Source organism: Ranitomeya imitator, chromosome 1 (assembly GCF_032444005.1).
Source record: "Ranitomeya imitator isolate aRanImi1 chromosome 1, aRanImi1.pri, whole genome shotgun sequence".
In the NCBI taxonomy this organism is placed as follows: Eukaryota; Metazoa; Chordata; class Amphibia; order Anura; family Dendrobatidae; genus Ranitomeya; species Ranitomeya imitator.
The window spans coordinates 9,321,273-9,343,343 of record NC_091282.1 but is presented as its reverse complement, the minus strand read 5'-3'; the positions used below and the strand labels follow the sequence as shown (position 1 = coordinate 9,343,343).

The 22,071-nt window shown below is 52.4% G+C and overlaps 2 protein-coding genes across 3 annotated transcripts in view; one reads left to right on the top strand and one right to left on the bottom strand.

Annotated features, from left to right (window-relative positions):
- The window catches only part of LOC138657453 (zinc finger protein 84-like), a 53,693-nt gene extending 37,825 nt beyond the window's left edge, over nt 1-15,868 (bottom strand). The window contains exons 1-2 of the mRNA XM_069745247.1: nt 15,759-15,868; nt 2,632-2,738 (exon numbers count right to left, since the gene is read on the bottom strand). Coding sequence (XP_069601348.1) covers nt 2,632-2,701 — 70 coding nt within the window. The 5' untranslated portion in view covers nt 2,702-2,738; nt 15,759-15,868. The remainder of the gene's footprint in view (nt 1-2,631; nt 2,739-15,758) is intronic.
- A 95-nt stretch (nt 15,869-15,963) lies between these two features.
- Nucleotides 15,964-22,071, top strand: part of LOC138657447 (zinc finger protein 879-like) — a 75,531-nt gene continuing 69,423 nt past the window's right edge. Inside the window, exons 1-3 of one of the 2 annotated variants that reach the window (XM_069745241.1) lie at nt 15,964-16,328; nt 17,818-17,964; nt 18,268-18,447. In XM_069745241.1, coding sequence (XP_069601342.1) covers nt 17,875-17,964; nt 18,268-18,447 — 270 coding nt within the window. In that variant the 5' untranslated portion in view covers nt 15,964-16,328; nt 17,818-17,874. Of the gene's footprint in view, nt 16,329-17,757; nt 17,965-18,267; nt 18,448-22,071 lie in introns of both variants that reach the window. The other variant, XM_069745240.1, reaches the window with a different exon arrangement.

Here is a 22,071-nt window from a genome sequence, read left to right as displayed (position 1 = left end):
TTGTATTTTTCCAAGGTTAGCAGGAGAAATTGGACCCTAAATGTTGTTGTCCAATTTGTCCTGAGTACGCTGATACCCGATATGTGGGGGGGAACCACCGTTTGAGCGCATGGGAGGGCTCGGAAGGGAAGGAGCATCATTTGGAATGCAGACTTAGATGGATTGGTCTGCAGGCGTCACATTGCGTTTGCAGAGCCCCTAATGTACCTAAACAGTAGAAACCCCCCACAAGTGACCCCATATTGGAAACTAGACCCCTCAATGAACTTATCTAGATGTGTTGTGAGAACTTTGAACCCCCAAGTGTTTCACTACAGTTTATAACGCAGAGCCGTGAAAATAAAAAATCTTTTTGTTTTCCCACAAAAATTATTTTTTAGCCCCCAGTTTTGTATTTTCCCAAGGGTAACAGGAGAAATTGGTCCACAAAAGTTGTTGTCCAATTTGTCCTGAGTACGCTGATACCCCATATGTTGGGGTAAACCCCTGTTTGGGCACACAGGAGAGCTCGGAAGGGAAGGAGCACTGTTTTACTTTTTCAACGCAGAATTGGCTGGAATTGAGATCGGACGCCATGTCGTGTTTGGAGAGCCCCTGATGTGCCGAAACAGTGGAAACCCCCCAATTATAACTGAAACCCTAATCTAAACACACCCCTAACCCTAATTCCAACGGTAACCCTAACCACACCTCTAACCCTGACACACCCCTAACCCTAATCCCAACCCTATTCCCAACTGTAAATGTAATCTAAACCCTAACCCTAACTTTAGCCCCAACCCTAACTGTAGCCCCAACCCTAACCCTAACCCTAGCCCTAACCCTAGCCCTAACCCTAACCCTAACCCTAACCCTAGCCCTAACCCTAGCCCTAACCCTAGCCCTAACCCTAGCCCTAACCCTAACCCTAGCCCTAACCCTAGCCCTAACCCTAGCCCTAGCCCTAGCCCTAACCCTAGCCCTAACCCTAGCCCTAACCCTAACCCTACCCCTAACCCTAGCCCTAACCCTAGCCCTAACCCTAGCCCTAGCCCTAACCCTAGCCCTAACCCTAGCCCTAATGGGAAAATGGAAATAAATACATTTTTTTTTATTTTTCCCTAACTAAGGGGGTGATGAAGGGGGGTTTGATTTACTTTTATAGCGAGTTTTTTAGCGGATTTTTATGATTGGCAGCCGTCACACACTGAAAGACCCTTTTTATTGCAAAAAATATTTTTTGCAATACCACATTTTGAGAGCTATAATTTTTCCATATTTTGGTCCACAGAGTCATGTGAGGTCTTGTTTTTTGCGGGACGAGTTGACGTTTTTATTGAAAACATTTTTGGGCACGTGACTTTTTTTATCGCTTTTTATTCCGATTTTTGTGAGGAAGAATGACCAAAAGCCAGCTATTCATGAATTTCTATTGGGGGAGGCGTTTATACAGTTCCGCGTTTGGTAAAATTGATAAAGCAGTTTTATTCTTCGGGTCAGTACGATTACAGCGATACCTCATTTATATCATTTTTTTATGGTTTGGTGCTTTTATACGATAAAAACTATTTTACAGAAAAAATAATTATTTTTGCATCGCTTTATTCTCAGGACTATAACTTTTTTACTTTTTTGCTGATGATGCTGTATGGCGGCTCTTTTTTTGCGGGACAATATGACGCTTTCAGCGGTACCATGGTTATTTATATCTGTCCTTTTGATCGCGTGTTATTCCACTTTTTGTTCGGCGGTATGATAATAAAGCGTTGTTTTTTGCCTCGTTTTTTTTCTTTTTTTCTTACGGTGTTTACTGAAGGGGTTAACTAGTGGGACAGTTTTATAGGTCGGGTCGTTACGGACGCGGCGATACTAAATATGTGTACTTTTATTGGTTTTTTTTTTTTTATTTAGATGAAGAAATGTATTTATGGGAATAATATTTTTTTTTTTTTTCATTATTTTGGAATTTTTTTTTTTATTTTTTTTACACATTTGGAAAATTTTTTTTTTACTTTTTTACTTTGTCCCAGGGGGGGACATCACAGATCAGTGATCTGACAGTTTGCACAGCACTCTGTCAGATCACTAATCTGATAGGAGTGCAGGCTGCTTCACAGTGCCTGCTCTGAGCAGGCTCTGTGAAGCCACCTCCCTCCCTGCAGGACCCGGATCCGCGGCCATCTTGGATCCGGGGCTCGAGCAGGGAGGGAGGTGAGGAGACCCTCGCAGCAACGCGATCACATCGCGTTGCTGCGGGGGGCTCAGGGAAGCCCGCAGGGAGCCCCCTCCCTGCGCGGTGCTTCCCTGCACCGCCGGCACATCGCGATCATCTTTGATCGCGGTGTGCCAGGGGTTAATGTGCCGGGGGCGGTCCGTGACCGCTCCTGGCACATAGTGCCGGATGTCAGCTGCGATAAGCAGCTGACACCCGGCCGCGATCGGCCGCGCTCCCCCCGTGAGCGCGGCCGATCGGCTATGACGTACTATCCCGTCCAGGGTCAGATAAGCCCAGGGCACCTCGACGGGATAGTACGTCTAAGGTCACAGAGGGGTTAAAGGATCTTCTCCATTATTACAGAAACGTATCTACACATTGTACATGACATCAACATGGCAGCCAGCGCCCACAGTAATAACCACATATGTCCTCACCTGGTGTAAGAGGCCGGAGCTCCTCCATCATCTCCTCCTTGTGTCCTCCTAGATACTCCAACTCCTCCATGGAGATAGACAGCGACGTCCTGACACCTTATAGGAACCTGACAACAGCCACACCGTCATCACCCAGAATCCTCCAGTCCTGTATAATGTCCCAGCAGTCACCTCTCCGCTCATCACCCAGAATCCTCCAGTGCTGTATAATGTCCCAGCAGTCACCTCTCCGCTCATCACCCAGAATCCTCCAGTGCTGTATAATGTCCCAGCAGTCACCTCTCCGCTCATCACCCAGAATCCTCCAGTCCTGTATAATGTCCCAGCAGTCACCTCTCCGCTCATCACCCAGAATCCTCCAGTCCTGTATAATCTCCCAGCAGTCACCTCTCCGCTCATCACCCAGAATCCTCCAGTGCTGTATAATGTCCCAGCAGTCACCTCTCCGCTCATCACCCAGAATCCTCCAGTGCTGTATAATGTCCCAGCAGTCACCTCTCCGCTCATCACCCAGAATCCTCCAGTGCTGTATAATGTCCCAGCAGTCACCTCTCCGCTCATCACCCAGAATCCTCCAGTCCTGTATAATGTCCCAGCAGTCACCTCTCCGCTCATCACCCAGAATCCTCCAGTGCTGTATAATGTCCCAGCAGTCACCTCTCCGCTCATCACCCAGAATCCTCCAGTCCTGTATAATGTCCCAGCAGTCACCTCTCCGCTCATCACCCAGAATCCTCCAGTGCTGTATAATGTCCCAGCAGTCACCTCTCCGCTCATCACCCAGAATCCTCCAGTGCTGTATAATGTCCCAGCAGTCACCTCTCCGCTCATCACCCAGAATCCTCCAGTCCTGTATAATGTCCCAGCAGTCACCTCTCCGCTCATCACCCAGAATCCTCCAGTGCTGTATAATCTCCCAGCAGTCACCTCTCCGCTCATCACCCAGAATCCTCCAGTCCTGTATAATCTCCCAGCAGTCACCTCTCCGCTCATCACCCAGAATCCTCCAGTCCTGTATAATGTCCCAGCAGTCACCTCTCCGCTCATCACCCAGAATCCTCCAGTGCTGTATAATGTCCCAGCAGTCACCTCTCCGCTCATCACCCAGAATCCTCCAGTGCTGTATAATGTCCCAGCAGTCACCTCTCCGCTCATCACCCAGAATCCTCCAGTCCTGTATAATGTCCCAGCAGTCACCTCTCCGCTCATCACCCAGAATCCTCCAGTCCTGTATAATCTCCCAGCAGTCACCTCTCCGCTCATCACCCAGAATCCTCCAGTGCTGTATAATGTCCCAGCAGTCACCTCTCCGCTCATCACCCAGAATCCTCCAGTGCTGTATAATGTCCCAGCAGTCACCTCTCCGCTCATCACCCAGAATCCTCCAGTGCTGTATAATGTCCCAGCAGTCACCTCTCCGCTCATCACCCAGAATCCTCCAGTCCTGTATAATGTCCCAGCAGTCACCTCTCCGCTCATCACCCAGAATCCTCCAGTGCTGTATAATGTCCCAGCAGTCACCTCTCCGCTCATCACCCAGAATCCTCCAGTCCTGTATAATGTCCCAGCAGTCACCTCTCCGCTCATCACCCAGAATCCTCCAGTGCTGTATAATGTCCCAGCAGTCACCTCTCCGCTCATCACCCAGAATCCTCCAGTGCTGTATAATGTCCCAGCAGTCACCTCTCCGCTCATCACCCAGAATCCTCCAGTCCTGTATAATGTCCCAGCAGTCACCTCTCCGCTCATCACCCAGAATCCTCCAGTGCTGTATAATCTCCCAGCAGTCACCTCTCCGCTCATCACCCAGAATCCTCCAGTCCTGTATAATCTCCCAGCAGTCACCTCTCCGCTCATCACCCAGAATCCTCCAGTCCTGTATAATGTCCCAGCAGTCACCTCTCCGCTCATCACCCAGAATCCTCCAGTGCTGTATAATCTCCCAGCAGTCACCTCTCCGCTCATCACCCAGAATCCTCCAGTCCTGTATAATGTCCCAGCAGTCACCTCTCCGCTCATCACCCAGAATCCTCCAGTCCTGTATAATCTCCCAGCAGTCACCTCTCCGCTCATCACCCAGAATCCTCCAGTCCTGTATAATGTCCCAGCAGTCACCTCTCCGCCCATCACCCAGAATCCTCCAGTGCTGTATAATGTCCCAGCAGTCACCTCTCCGCTCATCACCCAGAATCCTCCAGTGCTGTATAATCTCCCAGCAGTCACCTCTCCGCTCATCACCCAGAATCCTCCAGTGCTGTATAATGTCCCAGCAGTCTCCTCTCCGCTCATCACCCAGAATCCTCCAGTGCTGTATAATGTCCCAGCAGTCACCTCTCCGCTCATCACCCAGAATCCTCCAGTCCTGTATAATCTCCCAGCAGTCACCTCTCCGCTCATCACCCAGAATCCTCCAGTCCTGTATAATGTCCCAGCAGTCACCTCTCCGCTCATCACCCAGAATCCTCCAGTCCTGTATAATCTCCCAGCAGTCACCTCTCCGCTCATCACCCAGAATCCTCCAGTCCTGTATAATGTCCCAGCAGTCACCTCTCCGCTCATCACCCAGAATCCTCCAGTGCAGTCCTGTATAATGTCCCAGCAGTCACCTCTCCGCTCATCACCCAGAATCCTCCAGTCCTGTATAATCTCCCAGCAGTCACCTCTCCGCTCATCACCCAGAATCCTCCAGTGCTGTATAATGTCCCAGCAGTCACCTCTCTGCTCATCACCCAGAATCCTCCAGTGCTGTATAATGTCCCAGCAGTCAGCTCTCCGCTCATCACCCAGAATCCTCCAGTCCTGTATAATGTCCCAGCTGTCACCTCTCCGCTCATCACCCAGAATCCTCCAGTGCTGTATAATGTCCCAGCAGTCTCCTCTCCGCTCATCACCCAGAATCCTCCAGTCCTGTATAATCTCCCAGCAGTCACCTCTCCGCTCATCACCCAGAATCCTCCAGTCCTGTATAATGTCCCAGCAGTCACCTCTCCGCTCATCACCCAGAATCCTCCAGTGCTGTATAATGTCCCAGCAGTCACCTCTCTGCTCATCACCCAGAATCCTCCAGTGCTGTATAATGTCCCAGCAGTCAGCTCTCCGCTCATCACCCAGAATCCTCCAGTCCTGTATAATGTCCCAGCAGTCACCTCTCCGCTCATCACCCAGAATCCTCCAGTGCTGTATAATGTCCCAGCAGTCTCCTCTCCGCTCATCACCCAGAATCCTCCAGTCCTGTATAATCTCCCAGCAGTCACCTCTCCGCTCATCACCCAGAATCCTCCAGTCCTGTATAATGTCCCAGCAGTCACCTCTCCGCTCATCACCCAGAATCCTCCAGTGCTGTATAATCTCCCAGCAGTCACCTCTCCGCTCATCACCCAGAATCCTCCAGTCCTGTATGATGTCCCAGCAGTCACCTCTCCGCTCATCACCCAGAATCCTCCAGTGCTGTATAATCTCCCAGCAGTCACCTCTCCGCTCATCACCCAGAATCCTCCAGTCCTGTATAATGTCCCAGCAGTCACCTCTCCGCTCATCACCCAGAATCCTCCAGTCCTGTATAATGTCCCAGCAGTCACCTCTACGCTCATCACCCAGAATCCTCCAGTCCTGTATAATCTCCCAGCAGTCACCTCTCCGCCCATCACCCAGAATCCTCCAGTGCTGTATAATGTCCCAGCAGTCACCTCTCCGCTCATCACCCAGAATCCTCCAGTGCTGTATAATGTCCCAGCAGTCACCTCTCCGCTCATCACCCAGAATCCTCCAGTGCTGTATAATGTCCCAGCAGTCACCTCTCCGGTCATCACCCAGAATCCTCCAGTCCTGTATAATGTCCCAGCAGTCACCTCTCCGCTCATCACCCAGAATCCTCCAGTCCTGTATAATGTCCCAGCAGTCAACTCTCCGCTCATCACCCAGAATGCTCCAGTCCTGTATAATCTCCCAGCAGTCACCTCTCCGCTCATCACCCAGAATCCTCCAGTGCTGTATAATCTCCCAGCAGTCACCTCTCCGCTCATCACCCAGAATCCTCCTGTCCTGTATAATATCCCAGCAGTCACCTCTCCGCTCATCACCCAGAATCCTCCAGTGCTGTATAATCTCCCAGCAGTCACCTCTCCGCTCATCACCCAGAATCCTCCAGTGCTGTATAATCTCCCAGCAGTCACCTCTCCGCTCATCACCCAGAATCCTCCTGTCCTGTATAATATCCCAGCAGTCACCTCTCCGCTCATCACCCAGAATCCTCCAGTGCTGTATAATCTCCAAGCAGTCACCTCTCCGCTCATCACCCAGAATCCTCCAGTGCTGTATAATGTCCCAGCAGTCACCTCTCCGCTCATCACCCAGAATCCTCCAGTCCTGTATGATGTCCCAGCAGTCACCTCTCCGCTCATCACCCAGAATCCTCCAGTCCTGTATAATCTCCCAGCAGTCACCTCTCCGCTCATCACCCAGAATCCTCCAGTGCTGTATAATGTCCCAGCAGTCACCTCTCCGCTCATCACCCAGAATCCTCCAGTCCTGTATAATCTCCCAGCAGTCACCTCTCCGCTCATCACCCAGAATCCTCCAGTGCTGTATAATGTCCCAGCAGTCACCTCTCCGCTCATCACCCAGAATCCTCCAGTCCTGTATAATGTCCCAGCAGTCACCTCTCCGCTCATCACCCAGAATCCTCCAGTCCTGTATAATGTCCCAGCAGTCACCTCTCCGCTCATCACCCAGAATCCTCCAGTGCTGTATAATGTCCCAGCAGTCACCTCTCCGGTCATCACCCAGAATCCTCCAGTGCTGTATAATGTCCCTGCAGTCAACTCTCCGCTCATCACCCAGAATCCTCCAGTCCTGTATAATGTCCCAGCAGTCACCTCTCCGCTCATCACCCAGAATCCTCCAGTGCTGAATAATGTCCCAGCAGTCACCTCTCCGGTCATCACCCAGAATCCTCCAGTGCTGAATAATGTCCCAGCAGTCACCTCTCCGGTCATCACCCAGAATCCTCCAGTGCTGTATAATGTCCCAGCAGTCACCTCTCCGCTCATCACCCAGAATCCTCCAGTGCTGTATAATGTCCCAGCAGTCACCTCTCCGCTCATCACCCAGAATCCTCCAGTCCTGTATAATGTCCCAGCAGTCACCTCTCCGCTCATCACCCAGAATCCTCCAGTGCTGTATAATGTCCCAGCAGTCACCTCTCCGCTCATCACCCAGAATCCTCCAGTCCTGTATAATGTCCCAGCAGTCACCTCTCCACTCATCACCCAGAATCCTCCAGTCCTGTATAATGTCCCAGCAGTCACCTCTCCGCTCATCACCCAGAATCCTCCAGTCCTGTATAATGTCCCAGCAGTCACCTCTCCGCTCATCACCCAGAATCCTCCAGTGCTGTATAATGTCCCAGCAGTCACCTCTCCGCTCATCACCCAGAATCCTCCAGTCCTGTATAATCTCCCAGCAGTCACCTCTCCGCTCATCACCCAGAATCCTCCAGTCCTGTATAATGTCCCAGCAGTCACCTCTCCGCTCATCACCCAGAATCCTCCAGTCCTGTATAATCTCCCAGCAGTCACCTCTCCACTCATCACCCAGAATCCTCCAGTCCTGTATAATGTCCCAGCAGTCACCTCTCCGCTCATCACCCAGAATCCTCCAGTCCTGTATGATGTCCCAGCAGTCACCTCTCCGCTCATCACCCAGAATCCTCCAGTGCTGTATAATGTCCCAGCAGTCACCTCTCCGCTCATCACCCAGAATCCTCCAGTCCTGTATAATCTCCCAGCAGTCACCTCTCCGCTCATCACCCAGAATCCTCCAGTCCTGTATAATCTCCCAGCAGTCACCTCTCCGCTCATCACCCAGAATCCTCCAGTGCTGTATAATGTCCCAGCAGTCACCTCTCCGCTCATCACCCAGAATCCTCCAGTGCTGTATAATGTCCCAGCAGTCACCTCTCCGGTCATCACCCAGAATCCTCCAGTCCTGTATAATGTCCCAGCAGTCACCTCTCCGCTCATCACCCAGAATCCTCCAGTGCTGTATAATGTCCCAGCAGTCACCTCTCCGGTCATCACCCAGAATCCTCCAGTCCTGTATAATGTCCCAGCAGTCACCTCTCCGCTCATCACCCAGAATCCTCCAGTCCTGTATAATGTCCCAGCAGTCAACTCTCCGCTCATCACCCAGAATGCTCCAGTCCTGTATAATCTCCCAGCAGTCACCTCTCCGCTCATCACCCAGAATCCTCCAGTGCTGTATAATCTCCCAGCAGTCACCTCTCCGCTCATCACCCAGAATCCTCCTGTCCTGTATAATATCCCAGCAGTCACCTCTCCGCTCATCACCCAGAATCCTCCAGTCCTGTATAATGTCCCAGCAGTCACCTCTCCGCTCATCACCCAGAATCCTCCAGTGCTGTATAATCTCCAAGCAGTCACCTCTCCGCTCATCACCCAGAATCCTCCAGTGCTGTATAATGTCCCAGCAGTCACCTCTCCGCTCATCACCCAGAATCCTCCAGTCCTGTATGATGTCCCAGCAGTCACCTCTCCGCTCATCACCCAGAATCCTCCAGTCCTGTATAATCTCCCAGCAGTCACCTCTCCGCTCATCACCCAGAATCCTCCAGTGCTGTATAATGTCCCAGCAGTCACCTCTCCGCTCATCACCCAGAATCCTCCAGTCCTGTATAATCTCCCAGCAGTCACCTCTCCGCTCATCACCCAGAATCCTCCAGTGCTGTATAATGTCCCAGCAGTCACCTCTCCGCTCATCACCCAGAATCCTCCAGTCCTGTATAATGTCCCAGCAGTCACCTCTCCGCTCATCACCCAGAATCCTCCAGTGCTGTATAATGTCCCAGCAGTCACCTCTCCGGTCATCACCCAGAATCCTCCAGTGCTGTATAATGTCCCTGCAGTCACCTCTCCGCTCATCACCCAGAATCCTCCAGTGCTGAATAATGTCCCAGCAGTCACCTCTCCGGTCATCACCCAGAATCCTCCAGTGCTGTATAATGTCCCAGCAGTCACCTCTCCGCTCATCACCCAGAATCCTCCAGTGCTGTATAATGTCCCAGCAGTCACCTCTCCGCTCATCACCCAGAATCCTCCAGTCCTGTATAATGTCCCAGCAGTCACCTCTCCGCTCATCACCCAGAATCCTCCAGTCCTGTATAATGTCCCAGCAGTCACCTCTCCACTCATCACCCAGAATCCTCCAGTCCTGTATAATGTCCCAGCAGTCACCTCTCCGCTCATCACCCAGAATCCTCCAGTCCTGTATGATGTCCCAGCAGTCACCTCTCCGCTCATCACCCAGAATCCTCCAGTGCTGTATAATGTCCCAGCAGTCACCTCTCCGCTCATCACCCAGAATCCTCCAGTGCTGTATAATGTCCCAGCAGTCACCTCTCCGGTCATCACCCAGAATCCTCCAGTCCTGTATAATGTCCCAGCAGTCACCTCTCCGCTCATCACCCAGAATCCTCCAGTCCTGTATAATGCCCCAGCAGTCCCCTCTCCGCTCATCACCCAGAATCCTCCAGTCTTGTATAATCTCCCAGCAGTCACCTCTCCGCTCATCACCCAGAATCCTCCAGTGCTGTATAATGTCCCAGCAGTCACCTCTCCAGTCATCACCCAGAATCCTCCAGTGCTGTATAATGTCCCAGCAGTCACCTCTCCGCTCATCACCCAGAATCCTCCAGTGCTGTATAATGTCCCAGCAGTCACCTCTCCGCTCATCACCCAGAATCCTCCAGTGCTGTATAATGTCCCAGCAGTCTCCTCTCCGCTCATCACCCAGAATCCTCCAGTCCTGTATAATGTCCCAGCAGTCACCTCTCCGCTCATCACCCAGAATCCTCCAGTGCTGTATAATGTCCCAGCAGTCACCTCTCCGGTCATCACCCAGAATCCTCCAGTCTTGTATAATCTCCCAGCAGTCACCTCTCCGCTCATCACCCAGAATCCTCCAGTGCTGTATAATGTCCCAGCAGTCACCTCTCCGCTCATCACCCAGAATCCTCCAGTGCTGTATAATGTCCCAGCAGTCACCTCTCCACTCATCACCCAGAATCCTCCAGTGCTGTATAATGTCCCAGCAGTCTCCTCTCCGCTCATCACCCAGAATCCTCCAGTCCTGTATAATCTCCCAGCAGTCACCTCTCCGATCATCACCCAGAATCCTCCAGTCCTGTATAATGTCCCAGCAGTCACCTCTCCGCTCATCACCCACAATCCTCCAGTGCTGTATAATCTCCCAGCAGTCACCTCTCCGCTCATCACCCAGAATCCTCCAGTCTTGTATAATCTCCCAGCAGTCACCTCTCCGCTCATCACCCAGAATCCTCCAGTGCTGTATAATGTCCCAGCAGTCACCTCTCCGCTCATCACCCAGAATCCTCCAGTGCTGTATAATGTCCCAGCAGTCACCTCTCCGCTCATCACCCAGAATCCTCAAGTGCTGTATAATGTCCCAGCAGTCACCTCTCCGCTCATCACCCAGAATCCTCCAGTCTTGTATAATCTCCCAGCAGTCACCTCTCCGCTCATCACCCAGAATCCTCCAGTCCTGTATAATGTCCCAGCAGTCACCTCTCCGCTCATCATCCAGAATCCTCCAGTGCTGTATAATGTCCCAGCAGTCACCTCTCCGCTCATCACCCAGAATCCTCCAGTCCTGTATAATCTCCCAGCAGTCACCTCTCCGCTCATCACCCAGAATCCTCCAGTCTTGTATAATCTCCCAGCAGTCACCTCTCCGCTCATCACCCAGAATCCTCCAGTGCTGTATAATGTCCCAGCAGTCACCTCTCCGCTCATCACCCAGAATCCTCCAGTGCTGTATAATGTCCCAGCAGTCACCTCTCCGCTCATCACCCAGAATCCTCCAGTCCTGTATAATCTCCCAGCAGTCACCTCTCCGCTCATCACCCAGAATCCTCCAGTGCTGTATAATGTCCCAGCAGTCACCTCTCCGCTCATCATCCAGAATCCTCCAGTCCTGTATAATGTCCCAGCAGTCACCTCTCCGCTCATCACCCAGAATCCTCCAGTCCTGTATAATGTCCCAGCAGTCACCTCTCCGCTCATCATCCAGAATCCTCCAGTGCTGTATAATGTCCCAGCAGTCACCTCTCCGCTCATCACCCAGAATCCTCCAGTGCTGTATAATGTCCCAGCAGTCACCTCTCCGCTCATCACCCAGAATCCTCCAGTGCTGTATAATGTCCCAGCAGTCACCTCTCCGCTCATCACCCAGAATCCTCCAGTGCTGTATAATGTCCCAGCAGTCACCTCTCCACTCATCACCCAGAATCCTCCAGTCCTGTATAATGTCCCAGCAGTCACCTCTCCGCTCATCATCCAGAATCCTCCAGTCTTGTATAATCTCCCAGCAGTCACCTCTCCGCTCATCACCCAGAATCCTCCAGTGCTGTATAATGTCCCAGCAGTCACCTCTCCGCTCATCACCCAGAATCCTCCAGTCCTGTATAATCTCCCAGCAGTCACCTCTCCGATCATCACCCAGAATCCTCCAGTCCTGTATAATGTCCCAGCAGTCACCTCTCCGCTCATTACCCAGAATCCTCCAGTGCTGTATAATGTCCCAGCAGTCACCTCTCCGCTCATTACCCAGAATCCTCCAGTGCTGTATAATGTCCCAGCAGTCACCTCTCCGCTCATCACCCAGAATCCTCCAGTGCTGTATAATGTCCCAGCAGTCACCTCTCCGCTCATCACCCAGAATCCTCCAGTGCTGTATAATGTCCCAGCAGTCACCTCTCCGCTCATCACCCAGAATCCTCCAGTGCTGTATAATGTCCCAGCAGTCACCTCTCCGCTCATCACCCAGAATCCTCCAGTCCTGTATAATGTCCCAGCAGTCACCTCTCCGCTCATCACCCAGAATCCTCCAGTGCTGTATAATGTCCCAGCAGTCACCTCTCCGCTCATCACCCAGAATCCTCCAGTCCTGTATAATGTCCCAGCAGTCACCTCTCCACTCATCACCCAGAATCCTCCAGTCCTGTATAATGTCCCAGCAGTCACCTCTCCGCTCATCACCCAGAATCCTCCAGTCCTGTATGATGTCCCAGCAGTCACCTCTCCGCTCATCACCCAGAATCCTCCAGTCCTGTATAATCTCCCAGCAGTCACCTCTCCGCTCATCACCCAGAATCCTCCAGTCCTGTATAATCTCCCAGCAGTCACCTCTCCGCTCATCACCCAGAATCCTCCAGTGCTGTATAATGTCCCAGCAGTCACCTCTCCGCTCATCACCCAGAATCCTCCAGTGCTGTATAATGTCCCAGCAGTCACCTCTCCGGTCATCACCCAGAATCCTCCAGTCCTGTATAATGTCCCAGCAGTCACCTCTCCGCTCATCACCCAGAATCCTCCAGTCCTGTATAATGCCCCAGCAGTCCCCTCTCCGCTCATCACCCAGAATCCTCCAGTCTTGTATAATCTCCCAGCAGTCACCTCTCCGCTCATCACCCAGAATCCTCCAGTGCTGTATAATGTCCCAGCAGTCACCTCTCCAGTCATCACCCAGAATCCTCCAGTGCTGTATAATGTCCCAGCAGTCACCTCTCCGCTCATCACCCAGAATCCTCCAGTGCTGTATAATGTCCCAGCAGTCTCCTCTCCGCTCATCACCCAGAATCCTCCAGTCCTGTATAATGTCCCAGCAGTCACCTCTCCGGTCATCACCCAGAATCCTCCAGTCTTGTATAATCTCCCAGCAGTCACCTCTCCGCTCATCACCCAGAATCCTCCAGTGCTGTATAATGTCCCAGCAGTCACCTCTCCGCTCATCACCCAGAATCCTCCAGTGCTGTATAATGTCCCAGCAGTCACCTCTCCGCTCATCACCCAGAATCCTCCAGTGCTGTATAATGTCCCAGCAGTCACCTCTCCACTCATCACCCAGAATCCTCCAGTGCTGTATAATGTCCCAGCAGTCTCCTCTCCGCTCATCACCCAGAATCCTCCAGTCCTGTATAATGTCCCAGCAGTCACCTCTCCGCTCATCACCCAGAATCCTCCAGTCCTGTATAATCTCCCAGCAGTCACCTCTCCGATCATCACCCAGAATCCTCCAGTCCTGTATAATGTCCCAGCAGTCACCTCTCCGCTCATCACCCACAATCCTCCAGTGCTGTATAATCTCCCAGCAGTCACCTCTCCGCTCATCACCCAGAATCCTCCAGTCTTGTATAATCTCCCAGCAGTCACCTCTCCGCTCATCACCCAGAATCCTCCAGTGCTGTATAATCTCCCAGCAGTCACCTCTCCGCTCATCACCCAGAATCCTCCAGTCTTGTATAATCTCCCAGCAGTCACCTCCCCACTCATCACCCAGAATCCTCCAGTGCTGTATAATGTCCCAGCAGTCACCTCTCCGCTCATCACCCAGAATCCTCCAGTGCTGTATAATGTCCCAGCAGTCACCTCTCCGCTCATCACCCAGAATCCTCCAGTGCTGTATAATGTCCCAGCAGTCACCTCTCCGCTCATCACCCAGAATCCTCAAGTGCTGTATAATGTCCCAGCAGTCACCTCTCCGCTCATCACCCAGAATCCTCCAGTCTTGTATAATCTCCCAGCAGTCACCTCTCCGCTCATCACCCAGAATCCTCCAGTCCTGTATAATGTCCCAGCAGTCACCTCTCCGCTCATCATCCAGAATCCTCCAGTCTTGTATAATCTCCCAGCAGTCACCTCTCCGCTCATCACCCAGAATCCTCCAGTCTTGTATAATCTCCCAGCAGTCACCTCTCCGCTCATCACCCAGAATCCTCCAGTGCTGTATAATGTCCCAGCAGTCACCTCTCCGCTCATCACCCAGAATCCTCCAGTGCTGTATAATGTCCCAGCAGTCACCTCTCCGCTCATCATCCAGAATCCTCCAGTGCTGTATAATGTCCCAGCAGTCACCTCTCCGCTCATCACCCAGAATCCTCCAGTCCTGTATAATCTCCCAGCAGTCACCTCTCCGCTCATCACCCAGAATCCTCCAGTGCTGTATAATGTCCCAGCAGTCACCTCTCCGCTCATCATCCAGAATCCTCCAGTCCTGTATAATGTCCCAGCAGTCACCTCTCCGCTCATCACCCAGAATCCTCCAGTCCTGTATAATGTCCCAGCAGTCACCGCTCCGCTCATCACCCAGAATCCTCCAGTCCTGTATAATGTCCCAGCAGTCACCTCTCCGCTCATCATCCAGAATCCTCCAGTGCTGTATAATGTCCCAGCAGTCACCTCTCCGCTCATCACCCAGAATCCTCCAGTGCTGTATAATGTCCCAGCAGTCACCTCTCCGCTCATCACCCAGAATCCTCCAGTGCTGTATAATGTCCCAGCAGTCACCTCTCCGCTCATCACCCAGAATCCTCCAGTGCTGTATAATGTCCCAGCAGTCACCTCTCCGCTCATCACCCAGAATCCTCCAGTGCTGTATAATGTCCCAGCAGTCACCTCTCCGCTCATCACCCAGAATCCTCCAGTCCTGTATAATGTCCCAGCAGTCACCTCTCCGCTCATTACCCAGAATCCTCCAGTGCTGTATAATGTCCCAGCAGTCACCTCTCCGCTCATCACCCAGAATCCTCCAGTGCTGTATAATGTCCCAGCAGTCACCTCTCCGCTCATCACCCAGAATCCTCCAGTGCTGTATAATGTCCCAGCAGTCACCTCTCCGCTCATCACCCAGAATCCTCCAGTGCTGTATAATGTCCCAGCAGTCACCTCTCCGCTCATCACCCAGAATCCTCCAGTGCTGTATAATGTCCCAGCAGTCACCTCTCCGCTCATCACCCAGAATCCTCCAGTCCTGTATAATGTCCCAGCAGTCACCTCTCCGCTCATCACCCAGAATCCTCCAGTGCTGTATAATGTCCCAGCAGTCACCTCTCCGCTCATCACCCAGAATCCTCCAGTGCTGTATAATGTCCCGTGAGATGAGGAGCAGACGCTGCACATCCCCCATACAATGCTGCCCGTCCCCAACACTGAGGAGCCGCAGTCACAGGGAGCAGGAGCCTCCACAGGAACAGCTCTGATCTCACCCCACACTCTCCTCTCACAGATTTACCACAAACCCTCCTGTAATCTCACCGGAATGGCGGGAAATCTGCTGCTGGCTGACACCAGAGAACACGAGCTGCACACAACCAGGACGGAGCTGCTGCACTGAGAGCGGAAGGACCTGTGGTGACGTCACCGTCAGGTGACCAGGGGTGGAGCGTATAAATAGTTACTGCCCTGTTCTGACGTCCCGTCATGTGATCAGGGGGCGGGGCTCAGGAGAGAAGTGGTGAAGGACCTGTGGTGACGTCAGTGACGTAATTCGTGTATCATGGCAGGTCCTTCTCCATGTGTGTTCAGTCACTGACTGCTGCTGAGTAAGATGGTAGAGATCGGGCCCAGACTGTGAGGCTCCTCATCACCGAGCAGCGTCCGGTACACAGGCAGAGCCACCAGCAGCCCAGACACTGCAGACTCCGCCATCTCCACACACAACAGGACTGGGCTGCGGCTCAGCTCTCAGTACAGCAGCCCCGCCCCCCGGTCACATGACGGTGACGTCACCCCAGGTCCTTCCGCTCTCAGTGCAGCAGCTCCGTCCTGGTTGTGTGCAGCTCGTGTTCTCTGGTGTCAGCCAGCAGCAGATTTCCCGCCATTCCGGTGAGATTACAGGAGGGTTTGTGGTAAATCTGTGAGAGGAGAGTGTGGGGTGAGATCAGAGCTGTTCCTGTGGAGGCTCCTGCTCCCTGTGACTGCGGCTCCTCACTGTTGTGTGGGGGATGTAGAGCTGCACAGATGTGGAGACGTGTTGTAGATTCTCAGGCATCTTGGATATGAAATGAACATGAATTATGTGGAGATAATAGAGGAAATGACCACAGATCCCAGATCCTCTATATTCCATGTTCCTTCCCCACCTATAACGCCACATTCACACGTTCCTTTTTTATCCCTGCAGATTTATCGCGGCTTGTCCTGCGGTTTCCGCCTATACTATTGATGCTGCATATGCAGCAATATGCAGCATCAATAGTAATGTTAAAAATAATAAAATCATGATATACTCACCCTCTGACGTCCCGATCTCCTCGGCGCTGCAGACTGCGGTCCAGTTCCAAAGATGCTGTGCGACCAGGACCTTCGGTGACGTCACTGTCATGTGACCGCGACGTCACCAAAGGTCCTGGTCGCACAGCAACTCTGACCGGACGGCCGCGTGCAGCTCTGAGACTTCCGAGGTGAGTATAACATGATTTTTTATTTTAAATTCTTTTTTTTAATACAAATATGGTTCCCGGGGCCTGGAGGAGTCTCCTCTCCTCCACCCCGGGTATAACCCGCACATTATCCGCTTACTTCCCGCATGGTGTGCACAGCCCCAAGCGGGAAGTAAGCGGATCAATGCATTTCTATGGGTGCAGAATCGCTGCGATTCTGCACAAAGAAGTGACATGGTCCTTCTTTTTTTCCGCAGCAATTCTGCGCGTTTTTTTTCGGGTTTTTCTGCATCATGTACACTGTGGTTTTTGTTTTCCATAGGGTAACATTGTACTGTACCCTGCATGGAAAACAGCTGCGGACCCGCAGCAGCAAAATCGCCGCGGTTCCGCAGTAAAAACCGCATAGTGTGAACATGGCCTAAAGCTCAGGGAATATAATATAATATACACCGGATTATCTGGGATCTGTGCTCATTTCCTAATTGTCTCCATATAATTAATGTTCATTTCATATCCAAGATGCCTAAGAATCTACAACACGTCTCCACATCTGTGCAGCTCTACATTATTATGTCCATTCTTTTTAGTGCCTCCCATGTGCAGCGTCTGCTCCTCATCTCACGGCCCCCGCTGGGAGTGTAGTTACCACGGTGACCGACCTCTGCTGGGAGTGTAGTTACCACGGTGACCGTCCTCTACTGGAGGTGTAGTTACCACGGTGACCGTCCTCTGCTGGAGGTGTAGTTACCACGGTGACCGACCTCCTCCTACCAGGCAGATGATGAGCGGTCAGATCGGCGGAGGAGGCCGCGGTGGAGTTTTGTGGCTTTTCCTCCAGATTCCTCCTGATAAATGTTGATATTTGGCAGAATTTAGTGATTGTCGTTCTGTCGTCCCCGGTGATTTCCATCTTCTCCTTCATCATGAAGACGCCGGCAGGACGAGATCCCTCCAGCTGATCCAGTGCTCATCCCTCCTCCTCCTGAATGACCCCGAGGATGGACGAGGACAGGGATGAGACCACCAGAAGATTATTCCACTTCGCCCTGGAGATCATCTCCCTGCTGAGCGGAGAGGTAACTCCTCTACATTTCTATCAGCTTTATTGTGTTCTGTGACAAGTCCGACATCCAGAATAGAGAGAAGGATTCTTTACTGTAAGAGCAGTGATTGTGTGGAGCTCTCTGCCCGGAGGAGTTGTCATGGGGATTCCCTATAAGAGCTGTAGAGGGGCCGGGATGTCTGTCCGGTGGGTAATAATATTCCCGATTATGGCCCCAGATTACCGGAGACGGTTATTGATCCCGGGATTTCTACTGATTGTCAGATCTGGAGTCGGGAAGGAATTCTTCTCCCTAAGTGTCTCTCTCCATACACAGGATTACACAATAGTGAGGAAGACACCGGGGGACGGTGTGACTCCCATCATCCATCTCCAGGAGTCAGGAGGGCGGAGCACGGGCCCCATCACAGAGCCTCCCCCGCACTCCCTGCTACATGAGAGGAACAAGAAGATCCTGGAGCTCAGCAACAAGATGATTGAGCTGCTGAGCGGAGAGGTGACTGCTGGGAGATTATACAGGACTGGAGGATTCTGGGTGATGGGCGGAGAGGTGACTGCTGGGACATTATACAGCACTGGAGGATTCTGGGTGATGAGCGGAGAGGTGACTGCTGGGAGATTATACAGGACTGGAGGATTCTGGGTGATGAGCGGAGAGGTGACTGCTGGGACATTATACAGGACTGGAGGATTCTGGGTGATGAGCGGAGAGGTGACTGCTGGGACATTATACAGCACTGGAGGATTCTGGGTGATGAGCGGAGAGGTGACTGCTGGGACATTATACAGCACTGGAGGATTCTGGGTGATGAGCGGAGAGGTGACTGCTGGGACATTATACAGCACTGGAGGATTCTGGGTGATGAGCGGAGAGGTGACTGCTGGGACATTATACAGCACTGGAGGATTCTGGGTGATGAGCGGAGAGGTGACTGCTGGGACATTATACAGCACTGGAGGATTCTGGGTGATGAGCGGAGAGGTGACTGCTGGGACATTATACAGCACTGGAGGATTCTGGGTGATGAGCGGAGAGGTGACTGCTGGGACATTATACAGCACTGGAGGATTCTGGGTGATGAGCGGAGAGGTGACTGCTGGGACATTATACAGCACTGGAGGATTCTGGGTGATGAGCGGAGAGGTGACTGCTGGGACATTATACAGCACTGGAGGATTCTGGGTGATGAGCGGAGAGGTGACTGCTGGGAGATTATACAGGACTGGAGGATTCTGGGTGATGAGCGGAGAGGTGACTGCTGGGACATTATACAGGACTGGAGGATTCTGGGTGATGAGCGGAGAGGTGACTGCTGGGACATTATACAGCACTGGAGGATTCTGGGTGATGAGCGGAGAGGTGACTGCTGGGACATTATACAGCACTGGAGGATTCTGGGTGATGAGCGGAGAGGTGACTGCTGGGACATTATACAGGACTGGAGGATTCTGGGTGATGAGCGGAGAAGTGACTGCTGGGAGATTATACAGCACTGGAGGATTCTGGGTGATGAGCGGAGAGGTGACTGCTGGGACATTATACAGCACTGGAGGATTCTGGGTGATGAGCGGAGAGGTGACTGCTGGGACATTATACAGGACTGGCGGATTCTGGGTGATGAGCGGAGAGGTGACTGCTGGGACATTATACAGCACTGGAGGATTCTGGGTGATGAGTGGGGAGGTGACTGCTGGGACATTATACAGCACTGGAGGATTCTGGGTGATGAGCGGAGAGGTGACTGCTGGGACATTATACAGCACTGGAGGATTCTGGGTGATGAGCGGAGAGGTGACTGCTGGGACATTATACAGCACTGGAGGATTCTGGGTGATGAGCGGAGAGGTGACTGCTGGGACATTATACAGGACTGGAGGATTCTGGGTGATGAGCGGAGAGGTGACTGCTGGGACATTATACAGCACTGGAGGATTCTGGGTGATGAGTGGGGAGGTGACTGCTGGGAAGGTGACTGCTGGGACATTATACAGGACTGGAGGATTCTGGGTGATGACCGGAGAGGTGACTGCTGGGACATTATACAGGACTGGAGGATTCTGGGTGATGACCGGAGAGGTGACTGCTGGGACATTATACAGCACTGGAGGATTCTGGGGGATGAGCGGTGAGGTGACTGCTGGGACATTATACAGCACTGGAGGATTCTGGGTGATGAGCGGAGAGGTGACTGCTGGGACATTATACAGCACTGGAGGATTCTGGGTGTTGAGCGGAGAGGTGACTGCTGGGACATTATACAGCACTGGAGAATTCTGGGTGATGAGCGGAGAGGTGACTGCTGGGACATTATACAGGACTGGAGGATTCTGGGTGATGAGCGGAGAGGTGACTGCTGGGACATTATACAGGACTGGAGGATTCTGGGTGATGAGCGGAGAGGTGACTGCTGGGACATTATACAGCACTGGAGGATTCTGGGTGATGAGCGGAGAGGTGACTGCTGGGAGATTATACAGCACTGGAGGATTCTGGGTGATGAGTGGAGAGGTGACTGCTGGGACATTATACAGCACTGGAGGATTCTGGGTAATGAGCGGAGAGGAGACTGCTGGGACATTATGCAGGACTGGAGGATTCTGGGTGATGAGCGGAGAGGTGACTGCTGGGACATTATACAGGACTGGAGGATTCTGGGTGATGAGCGGAGAGGTGACTGCTGGGACATTATACAGCACTGGAGGATTCTGGGTGATGACCGGAGAGGTGACTGCTGGGACATTATACAGCACTGGAGGATTCTGGATGATGACTGGAGAGGTGACTGCTGGGACATTATACAGCACTGGAGGATTCTGGGTGATGAGCGGAGAGGTGACTGCTGGGACATTATACAGCACTGGAGGATTCTGGGTGATGAGCGGAGAGGTGACTGCTGGGACATTATACAGCACTGGAGGATTCTGGGTGATGAGCGGAGAGGTGACTGCTGGGACATTATAGAGGACTGGAGGATTCTGGGTGATGAGCGGAGAGGTGACTGCTGGGACATTATACAGCACTGGAGGATTCTGGGTGATGAGTGGAGAGGTGACTGCTGGGACATTATACTGCACTGGAGGATTCTGGGTGATGAGCGGAGAGGTGACTGCTGGGACATTATACAGCACTGGAGGATTCTGGGTGATGAGCGTAGAGGTGACTGCTGGGACATTATACAGCTCTGGAGGATTCTGGGTGATGAGCGGAGAGGTGACTGCTGGGACACTATACAGCACTGGAGGATTCTGGGTGATGAGTGGAGAGGTGGCTGCTGGGAGATTATACAGCTCTGGAGGATTCTGGGTGATGAGCGGAGTGGTGTCTGCTGGGACATTATACAGTACTGGAGGATTCTGGGTGATGAGGGGAGAGGTGACTGCTGGGACATTATAGAGGACTGGAGGATTCTGGGTGATGAGCGGAGAGGTGACTGCTGGGACATTATACGGCACTGGGGGATTCTGGGTGATGAGCGGAGAGGTGACTGCTGGGACATTATACAGCACTGGAGGATTCTGGGTGATGAGTGGAGAGGTGACTGCTGGGACATTATACAGCACTGGAGGATTCTGGGTGATGAGCGGAGAGGTGACTGCTGGGACATTATACTGCACTGGAGGATTCTGGGTGATGAGCGGAGAGGTGACTGCTGGGACATTATACAGCACTGGAGGATTCTGGGTGATGAGCGGAGAGGTGACTGCTGGGACATTATACAGGACTGGGGGATTCTGGGTGATGAGCGGAGAGGTGACTGCTGGGACATTATACAGCACTGGAGGATTCTGGGTGATGAGTGGAGAGGTGACTGCTGGGACATTATACAGCACTGGAGGATTCTGGGTGATGAGCGGAGAGGTGACTGCTGGGACATTATACAGGACTGGAGGATTCTGGGTGATGAGCGGAGAGGTGACTGCTGGGACATTATACAGGACTGGAGGATTCTGGTTGATGAGCGGAGAGGTGACTGCTGGGACATTATACCGCACTGGAGGATTCTGGGTGATGAGCGGAGAGGTGACTGCTGGGAGATTATACAGCACTGGAGGATTCTGGGTGATGAGCGGAGAGGTGACTGCTGGGACATTATACAGCACTGGAGGATTCTGGGTGATG